The 23,771-nt window shown below is 42.1% G+C and overlaps 1 protein-coding gene and 1 long non-coding RNA gene across 4 annotated transcripts in view; one reads left to right on the top strand and one right to left on the bottom strand.

Annotated features, from left to right (window-relative positions):
- The window catches only part of SIK2 (salt inducible kinase 2), a 118,287-nt gene that overhangs the window by 4,062 nt on the left and 90,454 nt on the right, over nt 1-23,771 (bottom strand). For all 3 annotated transcript variants that reach the window (XM_077839668.1, XM_077839669.1, XM_077839670.1), the window contains 6 exons: nt 18,000-18,158; nt 6,311-6,539; nt 4,934-5,218; nt 4,615-4,778; nt 3,314-3,427; nt 2,241-2,332 (listed from right to left, as the gene is read on the bottom strand). In XM_077839668.1, the coding sequence (XP_077695794.1) occupies nt 2,241-2,332; nt 3,314-3,427; nt 4,615-4,778; nt 4,934-5,218; nt 6,311-6,539; nt 18,000-18,158 (1,043 nt within the window). The remainder of the gene's footprint in view (nt 1-2,240; nt 2,333-3,313; nt 3,428-4,614; nt 4,779-4,933; nt 5,219-6,310; nt 6,540-17,999; nt 18,159-23,771) is intronic.
- On the top strand, nt 1,875-16,499 carry LOC144278408 (uncharacterized). The gene is made up of 3 exons (XR_013348579.1): nt 1,875-3,191; nt 15,677-15,817; nt 15,916-16,499. It is a non-coding gene; the product is annotated as an uncharacterized LOC144278408 (long non-coding RNA).

Raw genomic sequence — 23,771 nt, 5'->3', positions numbered from 1 at the left:
CCATGACCTTTGAGAGAGCCAATCCCTAAACTGCCAGTTGGGTTTCATTTACAATTGAACCGTGTTAACTGTCACTTTGCTAATCTGCACACTCAACATGTCTCTCTCTCCCTGCTTCTTAGCAAAAGTGCAATAGCAGAGACAATGCAGTAAGATCTCTCATGGCTAACATTACAGAGCATAATTCTAGTACGCTATGAAATATTATCCTAAACGATTAAAACTAGACTATGCTTGGCAAATAAATAGACGTTATGCACTAAGCAATGCAATAGGAATAATTTTTTATTGAAAAAGCCCACACTTCACCCCCACAAAAATGCTAAGGGTGCTTGATCATACAAAAATTCTCATTAACAATGAACATCCCAACTTCAACCAAAAATTGTAGATGCATTTGCTTTTTTGTTTGCTACTTGCTAAATTTCAGAATTCAGCAACTGACAATGAGTCTCTCCAGTTACCAGTGCAAATTAGTGAAGTTCTACTGTATTCCTATTTTGTGACCATCATCATCTTGGATTTTAACAAACACCCATGCTCTTCACATCTGACACAGGAAGAACTTAACACGAGGACTTTTGTTTCATAGCTACCATTGGCAAATTCCAGGGATATCACAAAAGTGGGATCTCCAGCCAACCAATTTGCAGGGCATCCAGAAATATGAAGTCCTCTCCTGCCTACTCTCTACAGGATTCAGGAAAGGAGGTACAAGACTGTTCCCAGCTCACCTAGTTTAGGTAGTTTATGTTTCCTTACACACAACCTTCTTTTCTTTTTTTGAGACATGAAAAAGCACATGAAGTTGCTTTGGTCAGCAAGATAATGCTCTGGATGGTTGTCAGCCTTAGCCCTCAACTCTACAGCCGCTCTTGACGCTCATTCCAGATATAAAAGGGACAACAACAAGAAAGCAAGTGAAGATTTCATGCCCTCCATCTGTCCAGTCCCTCTACCAGTGTTTGTAGATTACAAACACATGGATTATCTGGATGTGTCTCACTACATCAATTCCCTGCCATTGCAGGGGCCTTGGAGCACCTTCGTCCTTCCTGTTCTCTGCGTCTGGCACTCAACAGTTGAGTTTCCTGAGGGCTGTAATACTTTTGTCTAATTCTGGCTGTAGGGCCAGACTCCTTCATCTCTGTGGCTCTTTCACAGAGAAACCAGAGCCAGTTTTTAGCTGACATACAGGCCTTTGTATACGCTCACTCTTTTTGCTTTTGTATCAGTTTTCTCTAACTGCTGTTGAACCTAGCACTTTAAATACATAGAGGAAACAGGTTACAAAAAGAAAAAAGAAGGTGGGGTAGAGGACGAAAAAGTCTCTTCTAATCTAAACTCGCTTGTTGTAATGTCTATGATTACTACAACAAAGATATTTTTAGAGAAGTGTCATTTTTAAATTGATTCTCCCTTCTGATGTCTGTAAGAGCCTGGCTTACAGGAATTGCTCATGTTCTTTGTGGTAAAATTATCTGGTCATGGAAAAAAGGCAGGAAATACCCAAATGACTGCAGGGATTCTGAGGCACCACATCATTCATGTTCTGAGTTACCATAAATACTGCAATACATGGTCCAAACACTTTCACTGGAAACCATGAGTACAGAAGTATAGCCACACTGCCCCCAATTCACAGACCTTCTGCACACTAAAGAAAGCTAAGGACACACTACAATTTGCTGAATCAAACTTCTATGGTCTTTTATTATCACTGCAGTAGTCAGGCAGTGGTGGCTGTTGGGACCCAGCTCCCTTTCAGTCTCTCTCCCCTCCACTGCACAGAGGAAGTGAACAGGGCTACACTGTAGGGCTGAACTCAGGAGGGAAGCAGAAGGCTGTACCCTGTGAGTATCACCCCCCTCTGCTCCTCCCTGGACAGAGCCCCAGCTGACCCTGCCAGCCCATCAGCAAAAAATTCACAGATCCCGAAAACCCAAAATTTGGGTGAAATTGACAAAACCTGAATAAAATCTAGTAATTTTTCAGCAAAAATTGGTAAAACTGATAATGAAGGGCCTTAGTACTCTGTTCGTAGAGATTTTTAGATGAGAGAGAGTTTGCCTGTCCCAAGAAAGTCTCTGTTCTCCTATTACTCCTGGGAAGAAGTTACATGCAAATCACTCAGCTACCCAGATTGTGAACCATAGGAACAGCCATACTGGGTCAGACCAAAGGTCCATCTAGCCCAGTATCCTGTCTTCCAACAGTGGCCAATGCCAGGTGCTTCTCACCTGTGTTCTTGTAACTGCTGTTCCAGGCTTCGGGGCAGTTCTTTGCAGTACAGCTGGCAGGTATTCTGGGCTTTTGACAGCAGGCTGGGTTTCTGCAACAATACCAAAAGATGATGGATTTAAAATGTGAAATGAAGCGCACTGTTTTAAATGCATGAGAGTCCAGGAGAGACTAAACTGTCCCATAAAGTCTCAGCTGGGGAAGTACTTGTTTATCCTATCACAATGTGAGGGTTTTTAAGAGATTGGGGGCAGCATTTTCAAGAGTGGATGTGTAAGTTTTGGACGTCTAACTTCCTATCTAGCACCTGGTTTTGCAACACCACCAGTTACTGGTAGTGCCTAGAGGCCCCAATCAGGGATCAGGATTTTATTGTGCTAGGCACATGTAACTAAAAGATAGACTGAAAGCTGCTTGGGGAAAATCCTAAGTAATCACCCTCCACTATAACTGAAGCTAGTGGTACGTGGAGGTACTCTGCACTCTGAAAAACCAAGCCCAATCTCACTCATGTTGGATACCCAAAATAATCTGAACCACTCAGAACTCAAGCACACTTGAAAATATTGGTCTGTTTCTACATTATAGATATGATTAGGTACTAACTGGTAGCTGTAATTGATTTCAAACATTCTCGGAGGTTAGACTTCTCTGGGAATTTTTATTATACAAGCTGGAAGAATTTGCAGAATTTGTGTTCTTAAAAGGAAACCAGTAAAAATAAAAAGAGAAATGTTACTCCGATGAAAAAGGACAGAGGTTCCTCAGATCACTTCCCAAACCAGATCTTGTGATGTTTCCTTTAAAGGAATGCAACCAAGAGGAGCTACCAAGAACTGCCATTGAACTCCTGTTACTCATAGTTGCCTCTAATTAATAAGTAACTGGCTAAGGAAATGGAAAACCAGAAGCAGGAGCTGCAGCAGCCAAAGGAACCCCTAGTATACAAGGTAACTTGAATTTTTGTCACTTTACTAGTTATCCACCATTTTTCTCATTGAAAATAACTCAGTGGCTAGATTGGTATGTACTATCAATGGCTGGCTTGACACTGTGGAGGAAGGCACCATACCTGCAGTCTGTGTTGCAAGTACTGTGTTTCTAAGCTCTGCCGTCTGGATAATAACTGGGGATGCACGCCATTAGGGAAGGCAGATACAGTCTCCTGCTGCTGAGAAGCTTCCTCCTGGGAAGAGAAGGCAAGAGCACAGTTTGATTCCGCCAGACAGAAGCTACATTTTCTGCTTAAACCCTTTAGGGAGCTGCTTACACAGATCTCCATAGTTGCAGTGATTGGGGCTGTAGAGCCAACTGATCTGCAGGGCTCATGGCTCATTTAGGGTTGTTTAGAATTTAGACAGGATTGTTTAGAAATAGAAAAGGCACACAACTGACTAACCTGGAGAAACACAAGGTATTTCCTGACTCATCTGCGCTCAGATCCCAGTGACACCAGGACAAAGTAATCCTGACCCTGTGAATATGTCTGCCTCTTTTCAGAGTTTTAAAACCAAAGACAAAAGGCTTTTGATACAAATTTTAAAAAGAGCTCTACGCACAGTGGGTGTCTCCAACAGGCAGGATAGCTGCTGATGTGGCTGGAGAGAATGGTTCACTGGTTGGCACCACAACTGAGCTCTGACATGTCACACTTAATGACCCATTCTTCCGAATGGATTGTGACTTTCTGGTTTCAGAGAGTGAGGAGTGGCACCGAAATCTCATAGCGAATTGTGAGAAAGCACTGGGATTATCAGTGCTTCAAAGTTGCTCTCTAGAGCATTTTGCAAGGAGTACCATAGGTTCTATTGACCATCCATGCTGATTATTCCCTGGAGCAGGTAGGCCCAACAAGATAAGATAGAAAGTGCTCATTATTTACAGTTGCTGCCTCTTGTTTTATTACAAACTGGCAAATAAAGGAAAGTGGAAGCAACTAGTTGGATTCTGTCTGACAAAATAAGGCCAAAGCTGGGCAAGTGATGTACCACCAACCACATTTAAAATGACGGGTGGAGGTTCAGTTCTGTTACAGCACAGTAACTCCACTATGGCAGAACAGAATGTGGCTCTATATGCATCTAAAACACATCCTTTAGACTGAAACTAACAATCTGTTGGATCTGAAAAGCCCGGAATACCATCTCGCTGGTTCCACAAGGCTGGCAAACACTAACCCATAGGAGTTCAATACCTGCTCTACCCTCCATTATACAAGTGAGGGGGAGAGGAGCAAATTTAAGCTCTACATTAACGTCTCTTCTAGGTCTCCCAGTGCATCTCCTCTCCTCTTTATCTGTCTCATTGAGGAAGGGCTTGTTTCTGCTTGTGGCTTGTACAGCACCAAACACATTATCTGTGCTTAACACACACCTGAGGGGGGCTGTTTACAAGATTCTGCAAGTGGGGAGTGGTTGATGTTAGGTTGGGCTCTTCTTCTGATCCCATCTGTTCATATAGCAGCTGGACTTTATTCAGCTCCAGGATTCCTTTGGTTCGTGCCAGATTCTGAAGGTGCTGTCGAAATGCTACAATTCCTGGACAAAAGTCAAACAGAACAATATCAGCAAAGCTATTGCTATTCAGTCAGCACAGCCCAGCTGAGCCATATTTTGCCACTAAAGCTGGGGTTAAACGCACACATGGTACTATGTTTGTGCATAACTTCTCATGACAACAGTGAAACAGTTACCTTGTGTGAGGGATGTGTCAGATGCCCTGCGCCCCTCTCGGAAACTGACGGGGGAACGGTTGTGGGCCTCTCGTTTTTGGGAGGTCAGTGCCTGCATGGCTGGATTGGCAGGTCTCAGGCCTATGAAAGGGGATGTCATTCTGGGTGCTGGCTGGTTGGCCAGCACCATTTCCTTCAGGGTAGGAGTGTCCTCAAGAAAGTTAAGATCCCTCTGAAAAGATCCCATATCATATTCTGAGTCAATGCTGCCCAAAGATGGATTCTCATCCAAGGAGTAGACTTTCCCTGTGAGAAATAACAAAAGCCAGATTAAATAGAAAGTGCAGTAATTTAGCAAAGCAAAGCGCCATCGGTTTGAGCCATTTCTGCCAGCATGGTCTCCAGTGACTGGCATGGAGGAAGTGTAAGAAAAATGCAAGCTTTATAAACACACTAATACTTCCAGCACTAGAATGGGGTCACACCCCTGGTTTTAATACTAAGTTTAAGGATAAAATAAGTTAAATGGCTTGCTAACAAGGATACTGTGCCCTTCATGTAGAAATCCCCCAAAGCGCTTTTCAAACAATCACTTCATTCACCACTGGGGTGAAACACAGAAGCCATTTACAGTGGACAGGTACATTACACAACTATTGGGGACATGAAGATGTGCATTCCACATCCAAATGAAACTGCAGTGGGAATTTAGGGAGGCAGAATGGAATTATCCACACTGGAACCTAGCCAGGTTAGTGGGAGCCAACACCTGAAGAAGTGCAGTGGAATCTTGAATGGTTAGATGTGGTTATGAACTTGGCTCTATAATCGCTAAAAGACAACAGCTGAGGGCTTTAGCCTTGCACTAAGACCTCAGTTCAGTACGGACTCTGGTAGAATGCCATTAAGTCACCAATCTTGTTTTCTTCACTACACTCTTTTTCTTGAGGAATTTCCCATTCAAGTACTGTCTAGATTCTGTTTAACTTGGGAGAGCTGACAAGATCATAGCCCAACTTGGCATTGCTGCATTCCTGCATTGGCATTGGGCTGCCAGAGAAACTAGTGTTTCTTTCTAGGCATATATATCACCTAGGAATTAAATATCTTGGGATGGTTAATTATGCCAAAAATGTAACTCATTTAATTTGCCTGCCACCCTCTACCCTTTCTACATTGCCATTAGATTGGATAGGGTTGTGCTTGCATAGGCCAGCTGTGAGTTTGCTCCCTTGTCTTCATATCTGCCTCTATCAAATAAATTAGTAACTATCAAGAAAAGCAGCTTTATTTATTGTTACTTAAGACACAAACCAAGCTAGTGTTTTTCATCCAGCATGTAACAAGCTGGGCTCTTAGATCCTTAAACTTCTGCAGAGACCTCTACAATATATGTACCTGTGCCTGGCATCATGACAAGCTGGTTGGTCACTTCTGCCAGAGTGTGACGTCTTTTCCCACAGCGGGTTGCTTGGAGGGCTGCAAATGCCTGTGCGGGATCGTCTTCTGATTCGCCTTCTGTCTCTATCCCCTCATCAATAGAGGTTTCCATCATGCTAGTAGGCAGTGACTGGCATCCTTTCCTAATCACCATAGGGGGCAAGGGATCCAGCAAGCAGCCATTTACCTAAATGCCACAGGGAGAGGAAGAAAGACAGCATTCAATTATTAGCATAGAGGCTCCCTGAAGAGTCAAATCTCTGCCCTATATTGTGAGATGCAGAGACACAGACTGAAATGGACTCAAAACAGCCTGGATATTCAGTGTCATCTGCAAACTCCTCTGATTTCAATCAGAGACCAGTTCAGAGTTCCAGAGTGAGGTTCCAGAAGAGTGGAATCATTGGTCACCTTTTTAAGTTATTGTTGGAATCTCCCAAATTTAGTCTGTTAGTTTCCCTAATACTTATTCTTGTCAGGAGTGTCTCATAAAATCTGCTTCAGGCTTAGCCACAAAATATTTAAATTTATGAAACCTGTGATTTTTGTTCTCCTTTGTCCTCTGTCCATTGTTTAATTTGGAGTTTGGCAAACAAGCATTCATTCATAAGACCAAGTTTGCCCTATTTAACTGCACTGTCTCCCTAAAACTGCAAAACAGTAAGTTCTCTTAGTGTATTTCACAAAGGATCAGCAAACATGCCCTTCCTTGGTTCATGCTTAGAACTGGTCATTTGCATTAAAGGTCCATTCCTCTTATCTTGTGTCTGCTCAGTCCAGCTGATGTGGTGGTGTCTGGGACTTGCAAGGGAAAATGAACAACATCAGTTTGTTCAGATAATTTTACATTTTGATTCCTTAATAGTGAATAGGAAAAAGATGGCACCTGTGTTCATACCATACGATGGCTGGTACTTTATGCAGTCTTAAAAAACAGTTTGGTCTCTAAAGTACCCTAGAAGTTGTAAGCAGCTTCCTTTTGCAAGGCTGGCCTGGGCTGCTACTTTTTTCTTCTGGAAACATCAGGGTGGATAACCATATTTTTTCATTTGTTTATTCAACTAGTTCAAAGTTCAATTACTAGCTCGTTCAAAATTGAGAAACTGAATGAGAGTTGAAAAAGCAAGAAAGTGTGTTCTCTCCCAATCTACAAATAAAAATGGAGTGTGAGGATGAGATCTATTAGAACTAAAATCTTGACGGACACGGTGACCTGAAACATTTAGTTCAATTCATTAACTACAGACACTTCCTTTAACAAATCAGCAAGTTTTAAAAAATAAGTATCAAAATTGAATTTATGTATCCAGGACATGTAATATTTTTAACTAATAATGATTCTAAACTGCTTTTTTGTGCATTTAAAATAATAAAGTACAATTAACTTACTTTCAGATTTTTATATTTGTAACTTTACAACTACGTATAACCTTTATACTAAATTTGGTACTTTTTTGCTAACCAGGAAGATATACTGTATTTATACATATTTAAGCAGTTATAAACAGACATTTTCATGGTTACAATCAATTTTTATCTTTAATTGCATCTGTAGTTTAGTTATTTTCCTGAAAAAGGGCAATTTCTCATTGGTTAGTAATCATTTTAAATCAGCAAACAGAAAAATTTGATTTAAATCAGTGATTTAAATCATTGTCAGAAAGAACAATTAATTGCACACATACAAAATGGGAAATGACTGCCTACGAAGGAACACTGTGGAAAGGGATATGGGGGTTATAATGGATCACAAGCTAAACAAGACTCAACAATGTAACACCTGCAGAAAAAGCAATCATCATTCTGGGATGCATCAGCAGGAATGTTGTGAGTAAGACACAAGAAGTAATTCTTCCGCTCCACTCTGTGCTCATAAGGCATCAACTGGAGTACTGTGTCCAGTTCTGGGCACCACATTTCAGGAAAGATGTGGACAAATTGGAGAAAGCTCAGAGGAGAGCAACAAAAATTATTAAAGGTCTAGAAAACATGAGCTATGAGGAAAGCCTGAAAAAATTGGGTTTGTTTAGTCTGGAAGAAGAGAAGACTGAGGGGGAACATAAGTTTTCAAATACATAAAAGATTGTTACAAGAAGGAGGGAGAAAAATTGTTCTTCTTAACCTCCGAGGATAGGACAAGAAGCAATGGGCTTAAATTGCAGCAAGGGAAGTTTGGGTTGGACATTAGGAAAAACTTCCCAACTGTCAGGGTAGTTAAGCACTGGAACAAACTGCCTAGGGAAGTTGTGGAATCTCTTTCAGTGGAGGTTTTTAACAGGTTGGACAAACACCTGTCAGAAGTGCTCTAGTTATTAAATCATCCTGCAGTCAAGGCAGAAGGAAGTAACTCAATCCACCCTGTGCAAGATATCCGGTGTGATATAAAGACCACCTCAGAGTGGTCCCTTTCAAGCTATCTGATGTGGTCCTGTTTCAAATAGTATTACATTAATGCACACTAGGGAACTTTTAGGGCACACCAGCAGGATCCACGTGCAGCACTAAGTGTGCAGCGCACCAGTAGTGCATTCTAGACTTCACACCCCTAGTATGGACTAATGCACCATGTAGACAAGCCCTAAGGCTCTTGGATTTCTACCATTCAGATGTGGCTCCCAATAAATTGTGTTTCCTATTATTCTGATGCCTAAGATGGCTAGGGTATAGTTGTCAAATGTAGTTCAGGAACCCATCCTTGGTCTTGCTCAGTAGGGACAAAAGATGAAAGAATAAAGAGGCATCCCTGGGTTTGACATTTCATGGGTCATCTAATAACATTTCCTCATTCTTGGTTTAAGAAGGTTTTAGGAGAAATAATTTAATCCTCTATTCCTGTCTAATACTGAACAGTTAATACTATGCTTTTACCTTTATTACGTACATTGCGGTAAATCTTCTCCAAACCCTTCAGAGGGAGCTTTCCAACCATTGCCTAGAAGGTACTCTGTTCCTGAATTTTCCTCTCTTCTGCATTTTCATTTTGAGTCCCTCCAACCAGATAATTACCTCCCCACTCTTCACTAATCCCCAGACATTTAAGCAGTTGCAGTTTTACAAAATGGTGTACATACAGTTCTCTACAGAGTTTAGTCTTATCAGATTAACTTCATAATTAGATAACTGCTAAGCTGTTTGGGGTTGGGCCAACTGCCCACACATCTCTGTGGACTTTGCTTTCTAGTGAAAACCCAGTCAGTTTTCACTACCTAGTCTTGGAATGTAATGTCTATACCTGGATAAGGGTTAGAGTGGGGAGCACCGCATAAGCCAGATGATTACCAGACCCAGGGAAAGGGCAGGTATTCAGCTATGCCCAGATGGAGGATCCACAAAGCCCTCCAGATGAGAAATGACTGCCTGGTGGACTAAAAGAAATCTGTATAGGTTTCTGAGAAAGTCACTTAATTTCCATGCTTCCTGGACTCACAGAAAGGAGACTTCAGGGTAAAACTGAAATTCTCTAGTTTATCCAGTCCTGCTTGCATAGAAGCCGAGTCACGTTTTGGGGTGGTACCCATGGACAGCTGGAGTTGTCTGTTCATCACCTCCATAGCTGCACGATGCTAAATGATGGATATTTCTAGGGATAAACTTAGAAGGGGAAGAATGCATTCAGGCTTTACCTAGAGTAAATTTGGATTCAGTTTTATTCTGGACACTTCCTTGATATCTTTTGCAATTTAATTCTTAAACTTCCCCCTGTTTATAAACTCTTGAGTTTCCTGCATAACATTTCCAACCTGTTTTAAAACCCACTTGAGCAAGCAGCTTGATGCCAGAAACAGGTTATTTCTGAATCTGTGGAATCCCTGTACTCTCCTTCACACCATTCCTGCAAGCCACCAAGTTGTGAGCACCTTCTTTCTGATCATGGACAGGGCAGGATGCCCCCTGAAGTCCATCAGAGCTGCTCCTTAGTCATTTGGGGATCACTGAGTGATATGAGGTGCTTCTGCTGACCCAAGGAATGAGACTGGGACTATTTTCTGGCATGGCAGCGCATAGCACTAACTACAAGGGCCATCATTGCCAGAGACTGATTTCATGGGTTGCTTTTTTTAAATACAAGGATCGCTAGTGTCTCTCCCCAGTCCTGACTGAAGAGTCTAATGGGTGACTGCATTACAAGAAGGGGCTTTTGTATGCACTCCCCGCTGGTGCGATTTAATACTGAACTAGTGTAATTTTGTGACGGTAACGGAACAGTTCAGCAGTCAATGAGATGCCAATGCCATGCGGTAGCAGCATTGCTTCTGTTTGATAGGAAACATTTAAATGTCCCCAGCTGTAGTCATTTTTACAATAATATGGGGAAGGTCATCCCTGTTGCCTGAGTTTTCCTTGCAATGCTATAAACTTGAATGAAAGTTTTGCACATGGTCCTGAGCTAACCACCATTAGCACAGTGCAGACGTTCCCACTACACACTGGAATTCAGTTGCCCATTCTGTATAACTAGCATAACTTCCTAGTTATTAAACACAAGAGAAAAGATGATAAATGACCAGTCTCTGTGTGCCTTCTCCCTGAGTTTAACCGCGAGTAGTGGGGCCTCTGAGGAGTCAGATAGCAATGTCAAATGCAAGGATGCAACTGATTCCTGCCACTGTTTTTGCGGGGGTAGAGGATGCATGATAGATAAATCAGCCTCAAAACAGAAAAGCATTAGTGACACCTGAGGCCTTGCCAGATGCATTACTAACACACAACCTCCAGCAGTTAAATCTGCACTGAAGGCAAAATGCTGGGCCCTTCGGCCCTGTCTTGACACGTAAAGTTTGTGGTTTTCAACTGAGTTAGCTGACCAAAACTGAAAAGCTCTCAATGCTTATGTAGGATCCAGGCCAACAAGAAAGCACATTAGCTAGCTCTTTGTAGCCTTGGCTACCTCTCTAGCTACAACATGGCCAGCTAAATATCTTCAGCCCAGGGTGGATTGATTTAAATCAGCTAGTTAAATCACCAAGAGGCAAGTCTCAATTTAAATCACTGATTTTAATAAACTTTTCCATTTGTACTTCAGGTATTTTTAAAGAGGCACGTTCTCACTGATTGATATAACCATTGAAACATGTTGATTTACAACTAAATAGAGTCAACTGTGGAACTCCTTGCCTGAGGAGGTTGTGAAGGCTAGGACTATAACAGGGTTAAAAGAGAACTGGATCAATTCATGGAGGCTAAGTCCATTAATGGCTATTAGCCAGGATGGGTAAAGGAAGGGTGTCCCTAGCCTCTGTTTGTCAGAGGGTGGAGATGGATGGCAGGAGAGAGATCACTAGATCATTACTTGCTAGGTTCACTCCCTCTGGGGCACCTGGCATTGGCCACTGTCGGTAGACAGGATACTGGGCTGGATGGACCTTTGGTCTGACCCAGTGTGGCCGTTCTTATGTTCTTTACACTAGATTTGGTATATATTTTTGCTATCTAAGAGTAGACTATAACTATGTACATTTATTTAAGCAATTATATAGTTTATTATTTTCACAGTCTTATCAGCTGTACATTTAGGTATGTTTGAAAACGGTGAATGATTTATTGCTTATTTACTAGATAATTATCTTTTTGCTCATCATTTGCATCAAGCGGCATTAGGATGGGAACTGGAATTTAATTAAACACACAAACCAGCATATATTGTTATTAAACAAAACTACCTCACATGTTTTGGGTACTTAAACTTCTCTTATCAAAACATGTTTCACATTTACAATGAAACAATTTGTTAAATAGAGATTAACTAGTGAGTGAATTAAACTGATTATTTCAGATCAGCCTGGGCAAGTTTTCAAATATGCCTAAGTGAAAGTGACTGAAACTTAAGTTGACTACTTGCCGAAGTCTCCTGAAAATGATAGACTCTTAAATTACTTCACGTGACCTATTGTGCCCTATTTATAAAGCTTGGTCTCAAATTAAGAAACCCAGCCCCCCCCGATTCTTTCCTTATATAGAAAAGCAGCCTTTAGCTCACAGGTTTTGATAGAGGCTCATGGATTCAGCACATTTTTTTTATTTAACCCTCTTAAGAGATAAGTAGTTTAGGCCTGAACATATTTTGTATTAAAATTAGATTTCATTTTAATCAGGTTTAAAAAAAATATTAAACAAATCCAAATGTTTTTATTTTAAAAATCTATGGTTATCCACCCTATTTCAGGTGAATAACATCTTAAAGAACAATAAGAGGGCTTTTCAATTACATTACACTAACTCAATTAAGCTAACAAAATTGAAAACTCCATCCTATTTGCTGTCAAGCAGTGCCTATTTGTTGTCCCCGCCCCCCATGTGTTTAATAAATAAGGATTTAATGTTTGTTATGCTGTCATCAGGATAGAGAACAAAACCAGGGATACACCAGTACCAAACTGATGAGTGCAAATCATTGAATCATAGAATCATAGAATATCAGGGTTGGAAGGGACCTCAGGAGGTCATCTAGTCCAACCCCCTGCTCAAAGCAGGACCGATCCCCAATTAAATCATCCCAGCCAGGGCTTTGTCAAGCCTGACCTTAAAAATATCTAAGGAAGGAGATTCCACCACCTCCCTAGGTAACGCATTCCACTGCTTCACCACCCTCCTAGTGCAAAAGTTTTTCCTAATATCCAACCTAAACCTCCCCCACTGCAACTTGAGACCATTACTCCTTGTCCTCTCCTCTTCTACCACTGAGAATAGTCTAGAACTATCCTCCCTGGAACCACCTCTCAGGTAGTTGAAAGCAGCTATCAAATCCCCCCTCATTCTTCTCTTCCGCAGACTAAACAATCCCAGTTCCCTCAGCCTCTCCTCATAAGTCATGTGTTCCAGACCCCTAATCATTTTTGTTGCCCTTCGCTGGACTCTCTCCAATTTATCCACATCCTTCTTGTAGTGTAGGGCCCAAAACTGGACACAGTACTCCAGATGAGGCCTCACCAATGTCGAATAGAGGGGAACGATCATGTCCCTCGATCTGCTCGCTGTGCCCCTACTTATACATCCCAAAATGCCACTGGCCTTCTTGGCAACAAGGGCACACTGCTGACTCATATCCAGCTTCTCGTCCACTGTCACCCCTAGGTCCTTTTCCGCAGAACTGCTGCCTAGCCATTCGGTCCCTAGTCTGTAGCTGTGCATTGGGTTCTTCCGTCCTAAGTGCAGGACCCTGCACTTATCCTTATTGGACCTCATCAGATTTCTTTTGGCCCAATCCTCCAATTTGTCTAGGTCCCTCTGTATCCTATCCCTGCCCTCCAGTGTATCTACCACTCCTCCTAGTTTAGTATCATCCACAAATTTGCTGAGAGTGCAATCCACACCATCCTCCAGATCATTTATGAAGATATTGAACAAAACCAGCCCCAGGACCAACCCCTGGGGCACTCCACTTGACACCGGCTGCCAACTAGACATGGAGCCATTGATCACTACCCCTTGAACCCGACAATCTAGCCAACTTTCTACCCACCTTATGGTGCATTCATCCAGCCCATACTTCTTTAACTTGCTGACGAGAATACTGTGGGAGACTGTGTCAAAAGCTTTGCTAAAGTCAAGAAACAATACATCCACTGCTTTCCCTTCATCCACAGAACCAGTAATCTCATCATAGAAGGCGATTAGATTAGTCAGGCATGACCTTCCCTTGGTGAATCCATGCTGACTGTTCCTGATCACTTTCCTCTCATGTAAGTGCTTCAGGATTGATTCTTTGAGGACCTGCTCCATGATTTTTCCGGGGACTGAGGTGAGGCTGACTGGCCTGTAGTTCCCAAGATCCTCCTTCTTCCCTTTTTTAAAGATGGGCACTACATTAGCCTTTTTCCAGTCATCTGGGACTTCCCCCATTGGCCACGAGTTTTCAAAGATAATGGCCAATGGCTCTGCAATCACAGCCGCCATTTCCTTTAGCACTTTCGGATGCAACTCGTCCGGCCCCATGGACTTGTGCACGTCCAGCTTTGGGCGTGGGAAGACTCTGGCAGCTTATTTGTTAACACAGGGCTATAGATGAGATTTGATGTTACAAGTCAGGCACAGAATGAGAGAGTTTCAAAGAGCTTTTCCTGAATTCAGCTGGTTTTCATACCATGAGAAGCAGCATTGTAAAATGGCATGGTGAGCTTCACATTCCTGTCAACGACTCTGAGAAACCTGGTCTGTTTGCAAATAAAATGATGGCATTTCATATCTCAGCCCTGCCAACTCAGTCTGGGGTCTGAGAGTTAAGCTGTTTCCCCCCCTAGCTAATGCATCATCAAAAGTAAAGATTCTGCAATGGACACTTAGTTAACCATTCTGTTGCCACTGGACAAGCCAGAAGAGAAATCAGTTTGCCTTCTGTTAGCTGAGTTAGCTATGGTGCTGCAGCAGCAATAACAAAAACAGTGCCAATTTAGTTTAAAGTCAGCTGATATGACTCAGAATAAAGGGAGTAGAACTGTTGAACAAGAAAGTTCAATATTTACCAAGTAATTTCTTTCAGTAGATTCAGAAATGTATGAAGTGATAGTCAGAAAAACAGTAGCTAAACTTCCATTGTTATAAGAGTGCTTACAGAACAAGTCTTGAATACGGAAAATGGCTTTCTATGCCCTTCTTGAACACCTCAAGCTTTTCCAACTCCACATGGGACAAAAACTGAGCCATCAAAGTAAGATAATGCAAAAAAACCCCAAACCCCAAAACAAAAAGCTGGAGATCTAGATTCAGATTCTCCTAGAGAAACGAGTTAGGGTCCATTGTTCACTACACCATGTGGTTTTGGCTCCTGTTCATATATGGGATTCTGTTCCTCCATTTTTAACATGCATTGGCAGAGTAAGGCTGCTGCAGGTCAGAACTAGCTAACTGCCATCAGGGGCAGGAGTGGAGTAGCAGGTTCGAGATGCATGGGCAGAGCTATAATAGAGAAGTTTACACAGCAGTTTCATTCCCTGTTGTGCTGACTAATGGTATTAGTAGGACTTTCATCAACACTAAATTAATGCACAAAAAAATCTAATGAATTGGCAGCCCTGATGCAGGGTTCTCTAGTTAGAATTCTAACATGAAAAAAGGGTATTTGGGTCTGCTGTATGATTTTTTAAAAATGTTTTAGGGGAAAACGTGTTGCAGAACAGTTAATCTACAATAAAGCGTCCTTTAGTATTTTGAAAACAAATATGTTTTCAAACAGCCTGTGTGATGTAGCTCTAGGGAAATACTTCCAGCATTCTTATGAGATGAACACCTATACATATTTTGTGCTTGTTGTATAATGTGTTGGTATTTATAAAGAACAGGTCTGGATCTGCAGTCTGATATTTTAAGACAATTTTTTTCTTTCCATAGGGTGGGTCACATTTTAGGAGTATCTCACAGACACCTCCCTTCCTATTTGTGATTCTGTGGACCAGCTATACATAGATTTTATGCTACCACCTATCCCTGTAGTGGATTTTGTGCAGTCTCTGGCACTTCTGCCTTTTCAAGGTAAAAACTCTGCTTCTCCCACTTAATATCCCTGTAGCAATAATAGTTTCTTACATGGAAAGTATTTAACATATTTGCTGTCTTGTATTGCAATTTAGCAGCTGAAATGGATGAGGAAAGCCAACACCACATGGCCAGTCGTTTCTTTGCAGACCACCAGAGGCATATGGACCACAGTTTGAGAACCTCTGGTGGACGTGGAGTGTAATATCTAGCCATTGCAATATTCTCAGGTCAGTGTGATCTGACTCCGCAGTATAAAGTACTCTGTGTGCTCATCTATTCTGTTCAAGCAGCATTTATTTAAAAAACCAAAAAACCTGAAGGGTGATGCAAGAGAGATTTTCATTTTCAAAGGCTGCTTCTTTTAAGTCTTGTGATTTGATGGCCATTTGCTTTAAAGTGAATCCATAGCTTTTCCTCTGCAAAGGGACCACACACACAGAGCTAGTCAAATCACTGACATGAAAAAGGTCCGAAGTACTATACTACTGTCAACATCTAACCATCAACAAATAAGAAATCCTTCAGAATGGCAAGTAGGGACTAAAAACATGGTTTGAATCAGCATATAAAATGCCAAGATTAAACTTCTAATGTGGTAACAAACGTGCAAATGCCAACGTTAGTGTGTGAATAAACACATTTTTGAACAATTCAGTATGACGACAAACTCGAGTTTTCTCCATGCTGCCAGTTCACATCTTTCAGCCTCCCTACAAAGCATTGCCACAGACACATAGGTTGATGGCAAAATACGTCAAACTTGCTGTTGCTCCCTTCAGAGAGTTAAGCTGTAACTGCACACGTGTATAGCTGTGGAATTGTCAAACTGTATTAGCAGAGTTCAGTTAAGTCTTAACTGTGGAGGTGCAGGCAGCCTACACAATCTTCCAGTCTGATTGCAGGAAACAAAATGCATGAAATGGTCTCCAGAGCAGATTTTATATACAATTCTAGTTACAGAAATGGCCTTGCTGAGAGGATCAGCTGTAATCCCGCTGAGACACAGCAGTTTGCTAATACTTTCTGTCAGTATGAATGTCCCTGCTGGCTATTTACTGTTAAAGAAATAGAGTATTTATTAATTTTTTACTGTAGTCCATTTAAACTAAAGTGCCTGTGTCTGCCAATTTTCCTGTATTTCATAAGACAGGGAGAAGAGTGAAATTCTAATAGCTTTAGCTGGTAATGCAAGCTTATGGTTAAGGCTCCATGTTCTCAAATATCTACATTTCTGGAAAAAAAAAAAGAAAACATTTCACTTTCAACTAAAAGTTTCCCATGTTGGACTTTGCACAAAAGTGGGTTTTTGGGAAGTTTGAGCAGCATCCAATTGCCCATTTTTACACTGTGTTAAGCTGGAGAGAAAGATACATCTATGCATAAGTCAACAGCACAAGCAAAACGCCTGCCTGAGCAACTGTCCTCAGGGCAATTTTTACTTTTGTGGAGGGGGAAAAAAAAAAAAAATCTATGGAGATTGATTTGTTTAAAAACAAACAAACAAAAAAGCATGGCAACTCAGTGGGCTTTGAATGTGAGACTAAAACCCCTGGGAGCCAGATTAAAGGACACAGGACAGGTAAAACTGTCAAAGGTGGATGATGAATTCCTGATTCTTGTCTCTAGAACTGGTCACGTTTCTCACATACATATATGTGGTATGGGTATGTATGTGTGACATATGCGCATTTATAATACATGTGGAGGTAACATCTGATAAAGGAATTCATCGTGCACTCTGACTGCCTTACCTGCCCTCTGACTAATCAGTCTTCCCCAAATCACCCATACAAAGATAGGATGAATAAGTTTTGCTTTTAAATGCCTCACAGAGGCAAATAGGGAGAGTAGATATACTGGAGAGGGCAGAGGGAGGGTTATCCCACTCAAGACTATACAGCTTTCAGTAAGCCCAGCTGGCAGGAATCAGGGTTGATCCAATGAAGTCAGTGGAGTGACACCACCTTCTAAAAGCTAAGAATCTGGCCCTGTTCTCTTAGGGGTTCTCTACTTGAAAACAGACATGCCCTAAAAGCCAATGTGCTGGTCTTTCAATTAACTAATGAAAAGGTGCAGATCATTCTGGTATCAAATGCTACTTACAGGCAATAATTTAACAGTACCAACCCCCCAAAGCTTTAGTGACATTGAAAAAGAGGTAATTTATAAGATGTACCTTTGGGGTATCGACTCTCTCTTCCTCCATGAATGCTGACTCGACATGGCAGCTGGATGCGGGAAAGGAGAAGGCTTCTGGAGCTGGTGGGAGGCCCGGAGACCTCAGCAGCCTTACATTCTGTGAACGCAGGTTCACTGGGGGCACTGCAGCTTGTGTCTATGAGATATAATAAAACCAAACAGTCTTAGGGCAAAAAAGGAATCATGAACAATGAAAATACAAAGATAATTGCAAATTCAAAACCTGGTAGTGTATCAGGGCTCCCCTGAGGAGTGTAGATATTTCTGCTTATCGCTGCATGATAAGGAGGAAGCCTTGGTACTAGTTAGGCTTTTGTCATGTTGGATAAAGGGAGACACATGCTTGAGTTAAATTCCTTCAAGGTCATTGGCATACAAGTGTCATTAACATTAAAAACATAGTCCCGCTCAAAGGCTGTGGGTGAGATTTACTGCCTAGTTCTTCCTACAGAAACATAGCCTTGCAGGCTTAGACTTCAGAGTTCATTTAGTAAATAGAAAGATTTACGTTTCTGAACAAACAGCATCTCTTCAAAGATGGCAGAAGAAAATTGCTTGGAATCTGCAGATGCTCCAAACTGCTCATGCTTTCCATGTTCCACAAATCCTTTTCATGGTTCCTTTCCTCTGTCATGAACTGATAAATGTTTTAAAGTCTCGTTTAAAAAGCTTTATTTGTATAAGAAATCTGTGTTAAAATGAGGCAAATGGCTATTTTAAGCTGTTTGTGACTGTCTAAAGATCATCCCACCCGCTGACCCCCTGTGGAACAAGACATAGAAAGGAATGGGAAGGATTCAGCTGTGAAGTCAGGCACCTTTAGACAGGAATTATCTCCTGGAAAACATAGTATTGAAAGCAAAGGGGCACCAAACTCCAGGCAAATGTGGTGAAATCGGGGAAACTGACAGTTACATGAAAATGGACTGGAACAAAAGAGTTGAGGGTCCACACAACCTGTCTGTGAAAATCAAACTGCACTGATCTATATTATAATGCTGCATAAAATTGAATATAGTAAGGATATAGAGGACAGAGACTATCTTTGTGCCCAAGACACTGCACCTATGCAAACATTAGGTAACTGTAGTAATAAAACAGAGGACTGCTTCATACTAAAGACATGAAGGGGTTATTCTGTGATTTTTCTTTTTTTCCTCTGGCAGTCTCCACCATCTCAGCTGATGCCTCATAGTTACAGGTTGACCAGATTTTTTTATAATGGAATTTGTTCCTAAAATAATTTAAAATAAGATCTATGTGGGAGTATGCAATTTTGTGTGGGAAATTCACAGAGTCCAGCCTGGAGGAGATAAAAGAAACAACTTCTCAGAGTATCTGGGGTGAAATTCTGGGTGCACTCAAGTCAATGAGAGTTTTGCCATTAACTTCACTGGGGCCAGAATTCCGCCCCCCGCCCCCTTGAAATCCTCAGACAAATGGCAAAATCAAAGTGGGGATTCTCTTTATAAGGGGACTAATGCCATGGCTGAGATTGGTGTGACTCATGGGGTATACCGAATGCCATGGATGAGAACTGAATTTAAGCACGTTACCTGATCTAAGGTAACATATTCTGCCTCAGTAAGCAACTGAGGGTTAGTTTTCATGGAAACTGGGCATACCATGTTGCAACACATTGAAACAAGAAGGCACCTCAAAGCAGAATCATAGCTATGTGGACTAAATTCCTCCACTGTCCCTAAAGGACCATGGCTAGAGGCAGCTCTCCCATAGTCAGCCAGGTCTGGGGGAAAAAAATTTGTGCCACTATCATCATCATAGTCAGGCCTGGTTATGTGCTTCCATGTGTAACACAGGCCCAGAATGATCAAGTAACTCCACCTGCATGGGCTGAGCAACCAAATAAAGTGGTTACAAAAACAAAGTTCCATACAAAAATATAAATCAGACTCAGAAGCTACTAGAGCCTTGTTTACACTTGGGATCCCCATTATATCTGATATTTTACTATCAACATGTTGACAGGCTAGTCAAAAGGCTAGAAAGCCTGCACAGCCTTTTCTACCCCAGGGCTCCCCTATCTACAGCTGAACAAGTGGTAGCATCGGTGGGAATATTAGTGAAATTCCCTAGCATAGACACAGCGAGCATCAATCATTTGTATCCCTGAGATCTCCTCAAACAGCCTGAATGACTTTCAAACCATCACGTGATTTGCAAATGTGTCCATTTGGGTTAGCGGTGTCTGATCTGTGTTTTCAGAGCAGATACAGATTCTACCTTCCACTTCAGGAGAATGCAAAACAAACAAAATGTCTTACAGTTAGCCCCCAGAGCACGATCACTGCTCTGAGTCCTCCTGGAAAAGAATAATGCAAGAAGCCTGGTAGCCTAGATGCAGACACATCTAGACAGAGCGGCACTCAACATACAGAAGGGACCAGCAACTTGACAAAATATATATATTCAATACCATTAAAACTTGACTGTATGAGTCATCTGAGGTCAATTATTTTAATAGGGCCATGCCTCTCATGTTTTCAGTTAGGCATTAATGGAAATTAGAATCCAGGCAATATTTTTGCACTTTAATGAAACAATCGGAGAGCATGTAAAAGGAACTCTAAGGGAATTATTGGAACAAAACACGATAAACTGTACATGACTTTTCTGTTTGGAGAAAGTAACTAGGGAATAAAGTGACAAATGGCAAGAGTGCCCCAGAGCCTGTACTGAATCCATCAGTTTTGGATGCATAACTGAAGAAGATACTGAGTAGATAGCCTCCTGGAATGTAGAGGCCAGTGTCTGAGCAGTAAGCTCCCAGATGCTGTTCTTGTGAGTGTTGGTAAAATGCATGTGACATCTTTGAGACTCAAATCAATTAGTTAGCAGTCATACTGGGTCTACTCACACAGAGGTGCTGGAAAACCTCAAAGGAGTTATTTACAGTACTCAGCCACCTGTGCTACAGGATTGCTAGCAAAACTAGACTCCTGACCACATGCATCTCAGGAGATCCTCATGCTGGGCTCAGCAGAAACTTTTGTATTTAGTGACAGATATACACACCCTTGAGGCACTAAGTATATGAAGACAATGATATCTGCTGCTTAGATATCACAGTGAATAGGTACCTTAGATAACTAGATCAGGCAGACCAACCCTAGAGATTTGTCTTGGGAATGACCTCACTTCTCCAGACTTAAGTGCAAATATAATGCATAGCTCAAGAAAAGCAGTGGGGAAAGTTAGGGTTAATTTTCAAAGGGTCCTGTGTGTGTAAGAGCACCGAACAGAGTGTGCTGACCATCAGACCCCATCTAACATAAATTCCTTTCACTCATCTCTAAATAATCCCCTGTAAAAAGTTCAGCTGCTCATTTGCAGATTACATTCAAGGTACTTGGAGCACAGAGAAGTCTGCAGCACAGTTGAGTTGATGGAGAAAGACAAACATACGGACCCTGGACTTCAGAAAAGCAGACTTTGACTCCCTCAGGGAACTGATGGGCAGGATCCCCTGGGAGAATAACATGAGGGGGAAAGGAGTCCAGGAGAGCTGGCTGTATTTTAAAGAATCCTTATTGAAGTTACAGGGACAAACCATCCCAATGTGTAGAAAGAATAGTAAATATGGCAGGCGACCAACTTGGCTTAACAGTGAAATCCTTGCTGATCTTAAACACAAAAAAGAAGCTTACAATAAGTGGAAGATTGGACAAATGACCAGGGAAGAGTATAAAAATATTGCTCAGGCATGCAGGAGTGAAATCAGTAAGGCCAAATCACACCTGGAGTTGCAGCTAGCAAGAGATGTTAAGAGTAACAAGAAGGGTTTCTTCAGGTATGTTAGCAACAAGAAGAAAGTCAAGGAAAGTGTGGGCCCCTTACTGAATGAGGGAGGCAACATAGTGACAGAGGAAGTGGAAAAAGCTAATGAACTCAATGCTTTTTTTGCTTCTGTCTTCACAAACAAGGTCAGCTCCCAGACTACTGCACTGGGCAGCACAGCATGGGGAGGAGGTGACCAGCCCTCTGTGGAGAAAGAAGTGGTTCGGGACTAATTTAGAAAAGTTGGACGAGCACAAATCCATGGGGCCGGATGCGCTGCATCCGAGAGTGCTAAAGGAGTTGGCGGATGTGATTGCAGAGCCATTGGCCATTATCTTTGAAAACTCATGGCGATTGGGGGAAGTCCCGGACGACTGGAAAAAGGCTAATGTAGTGCCTGTCTTTAAAAAGGGGAAAAGGAGGATCCTGGGAACTACAGGCCAGTCAGCTTCACCTCAGTCCCCGGAAAAATCATGGACCAGGTCCTCAAGGAATCAATTCTGAAGCACTTAGAGGAGAGGAAAGTGATCAGGAACAGTCAGCATGGATTCACCAAGGGAAGGTCATGCCTGACTAATCTAATTGCCTTCTATGACGAGATAACTGGCTCTGTGGATGAGGGGAAAGCGGTGGACGTGTTGTTCCTTGACTTTAGCAAAGCTTTTGACACGGTCTCCCACAGTATTCTTGTCAGCAAGTTAAAGAAGTATGGGCTGGATGAATGGACTATAAGGTGGATAGAAAGTTGGCTAGATTGTCGGGTTCAAGGGTTAGTGATCAATGGCTCCATGTCTAGTTGGCAGCCGGTAACAAGTGGAGTGCCCCAAGAGTTGGTCCTCGGGCCCGTTTTGTTTAATATCTTCATAAATGAACTGGAGGATGGTGTGGATTGCACCCTCAGCAAGTTTGCAGATGACACTAAACTGGGAGGAGAGGTAGATACGCTGGAGGGTAGGGATAGGATACAGAGGGCCCTAGACAAATGAGAGGATTGGGCCAAAAGAAATCTGATGAGGTTCAATAAGGATAAGTGCAGGGTCCTGCACTTAGGATGGAAGAATCCAATGCACCGCTACAGACAAGGGACCGAATGGCTCGGCAGCAGTTCTGCAGAAAAAGACCTAGGGGTGACAGTGGACAAGAAGCTGGATATGAGTCAACAGTGTGCCCTTGCTGCCAAGAAGGCCAATGGCATTTTGGGATGTACATGTAGGGGCATTGCCAGCAGATCGAGGGATGTGATCGTTCCTCTCTATTTGACATTGGTGAGGCCTCATCTGGAGTACTGTGTCCAGTTTTGGGCCCCACACTACAAAAAGGATGTGGAAAAATTGGAACGAGTCCAGCGGAGGGCAACAAAAATGATTAGGGGACTGGAACACATGACTTATGAGGAGAGGCTGAGGGAACTGGGATTGTTTAGTCTGCGGAAGAGAAGAATGAGGGGGGATTTGATAGCTGCTTTCAACTACCTGAAAGGGGGTTCCAAAGAGGATGGATCTAGACTGTTCTCAGTGGTAGCAGATGATAGAACGAGGAGTAATGGTCTCAAGCTGCAGTGTGGGAGGTTTAGGTTGGATATTAGGAAAAACTTTTTCACTAGAGGTGGTGGAATCTCCTTCCTTAGAAGTTTTTAAGGTCAGGCTTGACAAAGCCCTGGCTGGGATGATTTAGTTGGGGATTGGTCCTGCTTTGAGCACGGGGTTGGACTAGATGACCTCCTGAGCTCCTTTCCAACCCTGATATTCTATGATTCTATGAAACATCAGTTACTGACAGCAAAGAATGCCAAATCCTCAGAAAAGCAGAAACAGTCCATTAAAGTTGTTCAACAGCACACTTTTTATTTGTATGCCCCCTAAAAGCTGTCCTGGAATGTTGAGGGTGAAACAGAACTACTCAAGCAATGAACTGGGGCTTAACGATGAAACTCCCTGTCCCTGAGGACAAG

The sequence above is a fragment of the Eretmochelys imbricata genome, chromosome 22, assembly GCF_965152235.1.
Source record: "Eretmochelys imbricata isolate rEreImb1 chromosome 22, rEreImb1.hap1, whole genome shotgun sequence".
NCBI classification, from domain to species: Eukaryota; Metazoa; Chordata; order Testudines; family Cheloniidae; genus Eretmochelys; species Eretmochelys imbricata.
This window is presented reverse-complemented; position numbering and strand designations above follow the sequence as displayed.